Genomic DNA, 11,656 nt, shown 5'->3' with positions numbered 1-11,656 from the left:
GGCCATGGCTCACGGGCCCAGCCGCTCCGCGGCATGTGGGATCCTCCCAGACCAGGGCGCGAACCCGGTTCCCCTGCATCGGCAGGCGGATGCGCAACCACTGCGCCACCAGGGAAGCCCCGCCCCCATTTACTTTTAATCTACGTGTGTCTTCATATTTAAAGTGGATTTCTTATGGACAACATATAGTTTGGTCTTGTTTTTTTATTTATTGGTCTTGCTCTTTGTTTTCTCTTTCACTCTTTTTCTGCCTTTTGTGGTTTTAACTGAGCATTTTGTGATTCCAATTTCTCTTTTTTCATCAGTTCTCGCCTAGCGTATCAGTTATACTTTTTTGTTTTGTTTTGTTTTACTCTTTAAAAAAGGGTTGCCCTAGAAGTCACTTCCCTGGTGGCGCAGTGGTTAAGAATCCACCTGCCAATGCAGGGGACACGGGTTCGAGCCCTGGTCTGGGATGATCCCACATGCTGCAGGGGAACTAAGCCCATGCACCACAACTACTGAGCCTGCGCTCTAGAGCCTGCCAGCCACAACTATTGAGCCCGCGCGCCTAGAGCCCATGCTCCGCAACAAGAGAAGCCACCGCGATGAGAAGCCCACGCACCACAACAAAGGGTAGCCCCCGCTCACCGCAACTAGAGAAAGCCTGCACTCAGCAACGAAGACCCAACGCAGCCAAAAATAAATTAATAAATTAATAAATTAATTTTTTTTTTAAAAAAAGGTTTCCCTCGAGTTTGTCATATACCATTTACAACTAATCCAAGTCTACTTTCAGGTAACACTATCTTGCTCCATGGGTAGTATGAGTACCTTATAATAACAAAATAATCCTAATCCCTCCCTCCCATCCCTTATTTAACTGGTGTCATTAATTTCATTTATACATAAATGCATCGTTACTATTATTTTAAACAAGCTATTACCTGTTGTATCAATTAAGATGAGGAAAAGTAAAGGTTTTTATTGTACTTTCACTTCTTTCTCCTATGCTCTTCCTTTGTTTATGTGGATTCAAGTTTCTGACCTACATCATTTTCATTCCCTATAAAGAACATCTTTTAACATTTCTGGCAAGACAGGTCAACTGCTAACAATTTCCCTCAATTTTTGTTTGTCTGAGGAAGTCTTTATTTCTCCTTCACTTTTTTTTTTTTTTTTTTGTGGTACGCGGGCCTCTCACTGTTGTGGCCTCTCCCGTTGACGAGCACAGGCTCCGGAAGCGCAGGCCCAGCGGCCATGGCCCACGGGCCCAGCCGCTCCGCGGCACGTGGGATCCTCCCGGACCGGGGCACGAACCCGCGTCCCCTGCATCGGCAGGCAGACTCTCAACCACTGCGCCACCAGGGAAGCCCTCTCCTTCACTTTTGAAGGATAATTTCACAGGGTACGGAATTCTAGGTGGGTGGGTTTTTGTTTTTTTTTTCCTTATCACTTAAGATACTTCACTCCACTTTCCTCTTGCTTGCCTGGCTTCTGAGAAGTCAGATGTAATTCTTATCTTTGCTCCTCTGTAGGTGAAGTGTTTCCTTCCTCTAGCTTCTTTCACTTTTTTTTCTTTATTTCCGCCTCTCTGTAGTTTGAAAATTATGAGCCTAGGTGTAGTTTTTTTGTTTTTGTCTTTTGGTGGGGGTGGGGGAGTCATTCATCCCGCTCGGTGTGCTCTGAGCTTCTTGGATCTGTTTGGTGTCTAACATTAATTCGGGGAAATTCTCAGTCATTTCTTCAAATATTTCTTCTGTTTCTTTCTCTCTTTCTCTCCTGGTATTTCTATTACACGTGTTACTTCTTTTGCATTTGTCCTACAATTCTTGGTGAGTGTTTGGTTTTTTTCAGTCTTTATTAAAAAATTTTTTTTTTTGCTTTTTATCTTTGGAGGTTTCTCCTGAGGTATCTTCAAGCTCAGAGATTCTTTCCTCATCTGTGTCCACTCTAGCAACATGTCCATCAGACGCATTCTTCATTTTTGTTACAGTGTTTTTGCCTGAAATCTCTAGTACTTCCTTTTCGTCTTTCTCAGAATTTCCATCTCTCTGCTTACACTGCCCATCTATTCTTTTTCTGTTTTTATTTATTTATTTAGTTAATTTTTGGCTGTGTTGGGTCTCTGCTGCTTCGCGTGGGCTTTGTTGAGGTGCCTGGGCTTCTCATTGCGGTGGCTTCTCTTGTTGTGGAGCACGGGCTCTAGCTGTGAGGGCTTCATTAGTTGCGGCACGTGGGCTCAGTAGTTGTGGTGCATGGGCTTCATTGCTCCGCCTGCCCATCTGTTCTTTTTTTTTTTTTTTTTAAAGGTTTTATTTATTTATTTTTGGCCATGCCGAGTGTTTTGAGAGAACTTAGTACCCTGACCAGGGACCAAATCCAGACCCTTGTCAGTGAAGGCCTGAGTCTTAACCACTGGACCACCAGGGAATTCCTCTAGTCTCGTTTTATTTATTTTATTTTAAAAATAAATGTATTTATTTATTTATTTTTGGCTGCATTGGGCCTTCGTTGCTGCACACGGGCTTTCTCTAGTTGGGGTGAGCGGGGGCTACTCTTCATTGTGGTGTGCAGGCTTCTCATTGCAGTGGCTTCTCTTGTTGCAGAGCACGGGCTTTAGGCGTGCGGGCTCAGTAGTCTTGGCATGCAGGCTCAGTAGTTGTGGCTCGCGGGCTCTACAGCGCAGGTTCAGTAGTTGTGGCGCACGGGCTTAGATGCTTTGCGGCATGTGGGATCTTCCCCGACCAGGGCTCGAACCCGTGTCCCCTGCATTGGCAGGCGGATTCTTGCCCACTGCACCACCAGGGAAGTCCTGCCCATCTATTCTTGAATGCTGCCTACTTTATCCATTAGAGCCCTGAGTATATTAATCATAATTGTGTTAAATCCCAACACAATTGGAATTGTGTTGGTCTGATAATTCCAACATCTCTGCCATGTCTGAGGCTAGTTCTGATGGTGGCCCTGTCTCTTCCAACTATGTCTTCTGCCTTTTAGTATGTTTTGTAATTTTTTCTTGATAGCCAGGCATGATGTATGGGGTAAAAGGAACTACTGTAAGCAGGCCTTCAGTGATGCAGAGGTGGGTTATAGGTGTCAGGTGGAGGCCTCAGACTCTCAGTGACCCTGTGCCTCTGGACTGAGAGCTTCCATATGTGCTTTTCAGTCTCCTCTCCGCCAGAGGGCGCTGGAGCTGGGCATTTCCCTTCCCCAGGTCCGCTGGGCTCTGATAACACCCCAGCAGGTCAGGCTCTGGTTAATTAGCTTCCCCCAAGGGCAGCCTTGTTCAGAACAGAGTGCTCTGGTGTACTCCACAGACCTCCTTTTCCCCCCTCCTGCCAAAAGCACAAAGGGATTTTCCACCAATATTCACTGTGAGAAGACAGGAGAGCTCCAGGAGGTAAAACTCACCAGAGTGCGGGACTCGCTTATGACTGGGCCCCGGAATTTTCAACTGACTCGTACACACTGAGCCTCCAGCAATTCACCAATTACACGGCAAGGATCTGTGCAGACTTCTGCTCTGGTAACTCGTAATTCTGTGTATTTGCCTGTCAGCCTCTCCAATTTGGGGGGTGGGGCAGCAATTTGCCCTCTGACGTCACTTTTCTCGCAGATCTAAGAGGACTTGTTGATTTTCCAGTTTGTCCGGCTTTTTACTTGTTAGAATGGAGTGAGGATCTCCAAGGTCTCTTACATGCTGGACTGGAAACTCTATTATTTTTTAAAATTAAAGAAGGTAAGTGGTAGCAGCACACGAGAACAGCTGGCCTGCATGAGCCATGTCCTCAGCCCCTCCTTGTAAGATGCAGGGCGCTGGACACTCCAACCTCCAAGAGCCCCCACCCAGCAAACAAACACAACAACAAAGTGAGCTTGGATCTCTGCCCTTCAGGGTTGGGCCTGGCTTCCTGGCCTGGCCCAGGGCATGGCAGTGTCCCAGCGCTCTCCCAGGCAGGAAGGCACCTGAAACAGTCCGGAAAATTCTCTAGGAAAGAACAAAAACTGGTGGGAAGACACTGGGCTCACTTCCGTCTCACCTGCAGGACACCGAGGCTGAGTGAAGGTGCCCAGAGTGCACGTCTGCCCACGTCCTCTGCCGGGAAGAGGCCAGAGCCGGGCCCAGCGTGAGTCTGGGGTGCGTGGGGCCAGGGAGGCCGGGAGTCAGTGGAGATCTCTGCAGGCCTCCTGCCTCGCCCTCACCTGGGAGCCTGGGTGTGGCTCATTCCAGGTGTGAGTGACACCTCTAGAAACCTGGCCTGACAGTCACCCCGGGGCTGTCTGCAGGGTGACCGTGCCTGCCTGTGGCTGACGAGACCCTCAGTCCACAGCTGCATTCCACTCACCCGCTTCTAGTCTGTAATCCGTCCTCAAATGTCACTCCACACCCGCCCCACCCCCACCCCCACCCCAGCCTGTTTAGCAGGAAGCCAGTACAGTCCAAGCTAATTGTGGATCTGGTAAAAATGATCCAGAAAACAAGCTGCCTATCTCCTTGCCCAGGGCACAGTGCCCAAAGCAGAAGCCAGAACTGAATAATGATAACACAGCAAGGGTACAGGGCCTCAGGGTGGCCCTGCCCCCAGAGAGCCGCACGGACACGTGACAACGGTCCCTCCTCCTGGGCGCCCACGTCTGTTCCCAGCCAAACTGCTGGGGTGGACCCAGCTGAGGACATGCTCTTCTGCACCTGGCAGGAGAGGCCGTCCTGAAATCCCAACCCCCATGGGAGGCAGAAGCAAGGAGCCACCTGCGCACCCCCCAAAACCCACGCCGGGGGACTCGAGCAGCTGCTGGCCTTAAGCCACTTACACCACTTCAGATGTTAGCCTCAAGCCTTGTTGAGGCTGGGGACCCCAGAAAATGCTGGGGGTGGTGGGTGGGTGCACATCTAGTAAGAGTCAAACAGCCTCTTTCTTTTAAAGGACCTCAGGTCTGGAAACACTGACTTACAGCTCAAGTCTTCAAATATTAAAAGCAACTTCCAACAGCAGATTACTCTCACAAAGATGTTTTTTATAAATGGCAAAAACAAATGATTAAAATGAACACATAAAGCTGAAAGATGCTCATACAATGTGCAGGCCCCAGGGCGAGCAACATTTACAAGTGACCCCAAGGAGCAGAAATGCTTCTGCCCGCCACGAGTGCGGACAGCTCTGAGCAGGTTGTTCCAGGCGGGTGGGGTGGGTGCCAGGCTGCACTCAGGACATTTCAGAGACACCAACGTTTGAAGACTGGGGGATGAGGAAGGACCAGCTATCCTGAGGATCTGAGGTGGAGCTGCTAGAGGTGGGGGCCCGGTTCAGTCCCTGGAGGGAGGGGAGGGGAGAGCTCATGGGAGGGGCCAGACCAGAGACGCACCCTCGGGATTTCCTGGAACATAAAACGCCAAGCTAGGTGTGATTCTTTCAGCCATTCCATAAGCATTTAACAAATACGGGCTAAATATATGAACTTTTCTAGTGAAAGGAGCAGAAGAGACTGTCAGCACTGTGTGTACAGGAGAGGCATGACAGCTGCGGGAAGGGCGCCCTGCTGGGTCAGGCTGTGGGCATCTGGACCCCGGCCCTGGCCCATGAGCCCCTGGATGGGCGTCTGACACTGCCCACCTCACTGTGGGGTCAGAACATGGCCGGCCCCCAAGTGCTTGGAAGCCCGGGCCTGGGAGAAGGTCCACTGGGCCGAGGATCTGTCCCGGTCCCGGGCACCGGCTGCACAGCAGGCATCTGCAGTGCTAAAGCGTGTGGGAGGGAAGCTGACTGCCCGATCAGCATTCAGAGGAAGCCGAGTGCGTCGAGCAGGCAGCAGGGCTGGGCACGCGGTAAACGTGAGCGTGCTGCACGTAGAACTGACTCCAAACTCTCTGCAGAGTTTATGAGAACTCAGCATGCGCAGCTGCCAGCGCTGTGTGATCAGACGCTCAGCCTGACCTGAGGGGCAGCAGGGCCCTCCCCTCCCCCCTCTTCCAGGCAGCCACAGAACCTGCTCCCTCGCCTCCTGTCCTGGCCTCAGGGCCTTTGGCTCGGGCGCTGCTACCCACCACGTTCCACGTCCCCACGTCACACTTTTCCGTAGTTAATCCCCCCCCCAACCGCCCCACCGGGGAGGACAGCTCCGCGGGTACGGGCGCAAACACACCTGGAGAAGGGCGTGGGGCCGGCGCCCTTGAGCTGCAGCTCCCAGCGCTCGCCGGCCGCCGTGCACACCTCGCCCAGGTACATGGCGGCGCCGTCGCCCAGCTGCCCGGCGAACTGGCCGAACTGGTGGCCGCAATAGCAGTGCGCGGCGGGCTCGGCGCCCGGCAGCAGCGCGTTGCCGCTGAAAAAGAGCGCGGCCTCGGCCTCGCGCGCCTCGCCGGCGGCGGCGTCGGCGGGCGGCGCGCCCAGGCCCAGCAGTGCCAACGCGGGCTCCGACAGCGCCACGACGCGCGGCTGCCGCAGGGGCGCGGGCCGCACGCGGCTGAAGCAGGCGCCGGGCACGGGCCGCGGCGCGGACGGGGCGCCCTCGGGGCCAGGCGGCGGTGTCTCCACCGGCAGCGCGCGCAGAGCGCGGTTGTCGAAGCGCAGCCCCGCCAGCCAGCGGGGCTCAGGCTCCATGGCGCCGGCCGACGCGGAGCAGGGCGCAGGCGGCGGGCGGCGGCCGAGGGGAGGCCGGGCGCGGGAGGCCGCGAGGGAGGCCGCGAGCGCTACCCGGAACGCGGCCATCCGAGGCGCCGCGGCAGCGGAAGCCCCTCTGCCCCGACCGGAAGCCCCGCCCCGCGCCCCGCCGCCCAATTGCCGGGGGCCGCGCCCGCGAAAGCCTGGCTCTGATTGGTCACGCCATCTATTGGCTTCTGCTCCAGGTCTCGCCTCGGGGACTGCGAGGTCCCGGCCCGCCCGGGTGCCGGTCCGCGGGGCTGCGGCTGAGGGCTGGAGCGCGCGGCGGAGACTGGGCTGTCCGGAATGACTGCCCTGCGCCACAACGGCAGGTCCCTGGAGGTCCGCCCCGGAGGCACCGGCCAGTCCGGGCTGAGCGCTCCGGGCCGGTGGCCGTGACGAGTGACGTCCGCAGGGGACCTCCGGGGTGCCTCCTAACTCCGCGGTGAAGCCAAGGTCAGACCCGGCCCCACGCTTTGCTGAGGTTTGGCCCTGGATTGTCCTTTGCCCACTGCGCACAGGGCAGGAGGGAAAGAGGACCTTTGTCCAGATCTGGCCGAAAGTCGAGGGACAGTTATGGGCCAGGAAGAGCCCCAGGGCGAAGCCAAAGCCGAGAGCCTGCCAGCCTGGGGCCAGGCGACTCCCTCGTGCAGGGCCTTTGCTCCTGCTCTGTCCCTGCTCCAAGCAGGGTTCCTCACACGCGGGCTGGATCCCAGGCCCACCTCTCCTGCCTGCCTCCTGTCACCCTGTGTTTTTCCTTGCACTTCTCTCTGAAATTAGCTCATTCCTTTATTTTCCTGTTTCCTGTGTGTCTTTCTCCTCACCCACGCTCTGGAAGGGCGGGAGCCTTGATGATCTGGGCACCCGTTCCCCCAGAACAGCGCCTGGCCCAGAGAAACCCCCCATAGATGCGCAGGGTGGGGAGGGCAAGCCTGGCCTCGAAGGGCCCGCCCCCAGGCGAGGAGCTGGGGTCAGTGTTGCAGAATGACTCAGGGGTTCAGTTCAGAAGAGCCTTGTGGAGGGCCCCCCCAGGCGACCCCGCTGATACCTGCGTGGCGCGGGTGGTCCTCGCAGGGGTTCCCAAGCCCCTGCCCACCTGGACCCAGAGTCACACCCGGGACCGCGGACAACTCGCGAGCTCGCCCGTGGCTGGGGCTGTTCTGTTCCTGCTGCCCCGATTCCACACCAGCTTCAGGGAGACGCCTCGGAACCTCCCGCTGGGGCCCCAGCATGGCGCCCCAGACCTCGTGTGAACCAGCTCCGCCCCTGCCGGCTCTGTGACCTCGGGGAAGCCCTCACCCACCTCCAGCTCGGGGTCCTCTTCCCTGACATGAGCAATGACACTGCCTTCTGTGTGGGGTGTGGGGTCCCACGGACAACGGGGACAACGTGGTGAGGGCCTGGTAGGTGCTCGGCACCCTGGAGCCCCCTCCTGCAGCCTGACGGCTTCCCTTCCGCCTGGACCCACCTGGGGTCTTCCCCACGTGGCCTGCTGGCAGAGTCCCCTGTTCCCAGCCTCCTTCCTAGCTACCTGGGAGACCTGACCTGAGCCTCCCCTCTTCCCCAGGCCCAGGCCCTCCTGCCCCATCTCCTGGCCGCCTCACCCCACTGTCCTACCCCTACTCTGGAATCTGGTGGGACTGGGTGTTTGAGGGCCTCTGAGTGCTGGGCTCTGTGCCCTACTGCCTGCCCTGCCTGAGCTCACAGCAGAGGGAACATCTGGTGGGTTCCAGTGGTTCAGCAGGTCAGTGCGGGAGGGTCAGTGGCCCTCCCAGCCTTGGCAACCTTGCCTCTGCCTCACTCTTGGGCTGCATGGCCTCGTGGACCTCCCTAGGCCCATCCAGTACCCGCAGGTGCTGCTGGAGCGCAGGGTCCGCGTGGCCCTGATGCGTGGGAGCTGAGCTTGGCCCCTTCCGGGCCCCTCCCTGCAAAGAAGACTCAGCTGACAGCCAGGCTGTGCCATCCTTGCAGGGCAGGCCTGGGCCCTGGGGGCCGCAGCGCGAGTGCGCAGCCCGCTAGAGCGCAGGGCTGGCCCGTGGTCAGCCAGCGCATGCCTGAGTCGGCCCCGGTGCGCTCCGGCCTTGGTGTGTTGAGGTTGGCCTGGCCGCCATTGCTGTACCACCAGCCGGTGCCTGAGGGCTCGCGGCTGCAGCTGGCAGAGGTGTGGGCCATCGGCACAGGGCGTTCAGCCGTGGGGCGTTTGGTGCAGCATGCTGAAGCCACAGACCTCCTGGTTGTGGGCGCCGCCAGAGCCCTGGAACGTGTCCCCTGTACGGTGTGGGCTGCGGCGCTGCAGCCCTTCAGCCGCACCCCCATTGTGGATCCTGGCCATCTGGGCCCCCCGGCAGGTGGTCCGGGAGGAACATCCTTTCCCGGAGAGCTGAGGCTGGCAGAAGTAGGCTGAGAAGTTGGGGACTCTGGGGTCCCAGCCGGCTACCCAGCCCCTAGCCCGGGAAGCACGTCAGCACACCAGGATGCTTGTGGGCAGGGGGTTGGCACGAGAGCCCCCGGCCCTCCCAGGCACTCACCTGTGGCCCTGAGTACAGGCCGAGAGGTAGAGCCAATAAAACCGGTCTCCCTGGTTCACGCGGAAGCTGTCATAGCGGGCCCGCAGCGAGTGGTTGACCACGTCCCGCAGATCCACCGTCAGCTCGGTGCGCGGGCCGGGCTGGGAAGTCAGGCCCAAGATGTGTTCCAGCCCCGGCCAGCGGTCACCTGCGGGGAGTGGGGCACCCAGGCTCAGGCCTGCCCTGTGTTCTCAACAAGGCCCCGGGGCCCTGGCTGCACGGCCTTCCTACCTCCCCAGTCGTACTCCTGCTGGCACCTCTCAAAATCCAGCAGCCTCTCCCCGCCCCAGTCTCGACTCTGAATCACCGTCCAACCACTGTCTGCGCGCTTGTCACAGAACCTGGGGTGGGGCGAGGACGTCAGCGCCTCCCGTGCTGGCTGTGCCGGGGCCGATCGGAGGGGCCTGCCCCTCCACGGTCCAGGGGGTTGGGATGTCCGCTCTCCCCTAAGCACTCTTTATATGTTTGAAAAATGAAACCTTTTGTTTTTCTGCTTGTCAGTGTAATACAGACTTGCACTGGAATACATTAAAATTCTCAGAAATAGGGTGAAGCTTCAAAGTTAACTCCCCAGGCCTCAGGCTGAGGGCTTCAATTTAACTGATGTTATTTTATACTTAACTTGTATCCTGGGCATCTTTGTGTGCTCCCTTGGAAGTAGACCTCTCCTCTCCTTTCCTGACTGTAGCCAGCGCTCAGAGAGCATCTCTGTCCCAGGTGCAGGTGTCTGAGGATGGCTTCTGGCCTGGCCCGGCCCGGCCCTTCCCTCCCAACCGCCAACGGTAACATCTGTTTTTGCCAAAGTGATACACGAACTGCAGGCTGCTCTCCTGGATGGGGCACTGGCTCCTCTGGCTGGCTGGCGTACACACCACTGGGGCCCTCTGGTTCTCCACCCAGATCTGAGAGCAGTCCCTCCCTGGGGAAGACTCGGGCCAGGAGGGGTCGGAGTTCTCCAGGTGACCAGACCCAGAGCCCGAGAAGGGCCCGTGGACAGTCCAGCAGATGACTTATAACCTCGGTCCTGGCAGACGGGCAGCCACTGTCCTCTCACCTTGGGCCACACCCGCCTCAGGCCTCTTCCCTTCTGGAAGTGGCTGGCCTTCAGGCTCCTAGCGTTTGCTAGCCCCCAGCCCTCTGTCAGACCCTCGATTCCTCCACTGCCCCTGGACACCACCTCTCCCTGTGGGTCCAGCATGGCCTTCACCTGCTGCCCTAGGAAGGTCTGCCTTGGCTTCCCCGCCTCCCTCCCCCTGCCCAGCTGGCCCCCCCCCCTAACACCAGCCTGGAGGGGGCCCGGTCCTTGCCTGCCCCTCCCCCAGGCCGTTCAGGGCAGGTACCCAGGTGGGTCCTCACGGGGAGTGAGAAGCCTGCAGGGTGCAGACCTGTGGGTGACAGCCCCGAGGCCACCCAGCCAGCACGCACCGGGCCCCTCCCACTCCCCCGCACCCGGCCAGACCTTGGGGTTCCAGCAGGACCGCCTGGACCTGTGGAGAGGAGACCCCGGGCAGAGGGCAGCTCAGGAGCCCCCGGAGCCCCGGCTCACCGTGGGCCCGCCACCCACTGCTGCCGGCCTTTGACAGTGTACCACAGAGCTGGCCCAGGGCAGAGGGGCGCAGAAGAGCCCCGAGACCCAGCGCGGGGCGGGCGGCCATGCTTCCTGGGGGGCAAACACTGGAGAAGCGCCACCCCTCCGGCCTCCTGCCGTGCCCCCGGGGCGGCCCACTCGCCTCTCCATGCTCACAATCGCCTTTCTGGGCAGGTGTGAGCCGCCGGTCCCCACTGAGTTTTGTTCAAGCTGCTGGGCTCGCTCTCACCTCCTCCCCTCCGGCGTGCCAGGGTGGGGGGCTGAGCAGGGAGGGGAGCCCCAGGGTGTGGACTAGAAGGGAGGGCAGGGGTCCACAAGGGATGGGTGGGTGCCACCAACATCCTGATGCCCTTCCCCACCCTCCCTGTCACTTGAGTCCCATTCCCGCACATTTCACAAAACAGGCTTCCAAAATTAGATTTTATTTCAGTCTCTAAGGGACGTGTACACGAGCGTGTGAAGGACAAGGACACGGCCCAGCCCAAGGCTCCCCGGCCCAGATTGTGGCCGTGGGTTTCACCTGATTTAGACACTGAGTCAACACAGACACGACCAAACATGGCCCTGGGCCCCTGACGGGATGCACAGTTGCTACGTCGAAAACAGGTGACCAGGACACGACGCAAACAGGTAATGACCGGGGTCAAGAGCTGTATGGGGCCAGCTCGACCTTGGGCCCAGCTGCACTCAAGGCGGTTCCTGTGCAAACCGGCGGGCCCTGGTGGACAACTGCCACCCACCCACTGAGGGTCGGGGTGACCCCCAGGTCCCACCACCAGCTGCACAGGAAGCAGGTTCAACCGCCCGCGGGCCAGGCAGGCTCCACCCCGAGAGGGCGGCAGCCCTGGACCCCCCATGGCTGGAGGTAGACCACGGGGGCA

The 11,656-nt window shown here is 58.6% G+C and overlaps 1 protein-coding gene across 1 annotated transcript in view; it reads right to left on the bottom strand.

The window, feature by feature from the left end:
• Positions 1–6,827, bottom strand: part of SELENOO (selenoprotein O) — a 22,869-nt gene extending 16,042 nt beyond the window's left edge. Inside the window, exon 1 of the mRNA XM_024127323.3 lies at positions 6,124–6,827. Within this exon, the coding sequence (XP_023983091.1) occupies positions 6,124–6,689 (566 nt within the window). The 5' untranslated portion in view covers positions 6,690–6,827. The remainder of the gene's footprint in view (positions 1–6,123) is intronic.
• Positions 6,828–11,656: the final 4,829 nt, after the last annotated feature.

Source organism: Physeter macrocephalus, chromosome 6, assembly GCF_002837175.3.
Source record: "Physeter macrocephalus isolate SW-GA chromosome 6, ASM283717v5, whole genome shotgun sequence".
Lineage (NCBI taxonomy): Eukaryota > Metazoa > Chordata > Mammalia > Artiodactyla > Physeteridae > Physeter > Physeter macrocephalus.
This window is presented reverse-complemented; position numbering and strand designations above follow the sequence as displayed.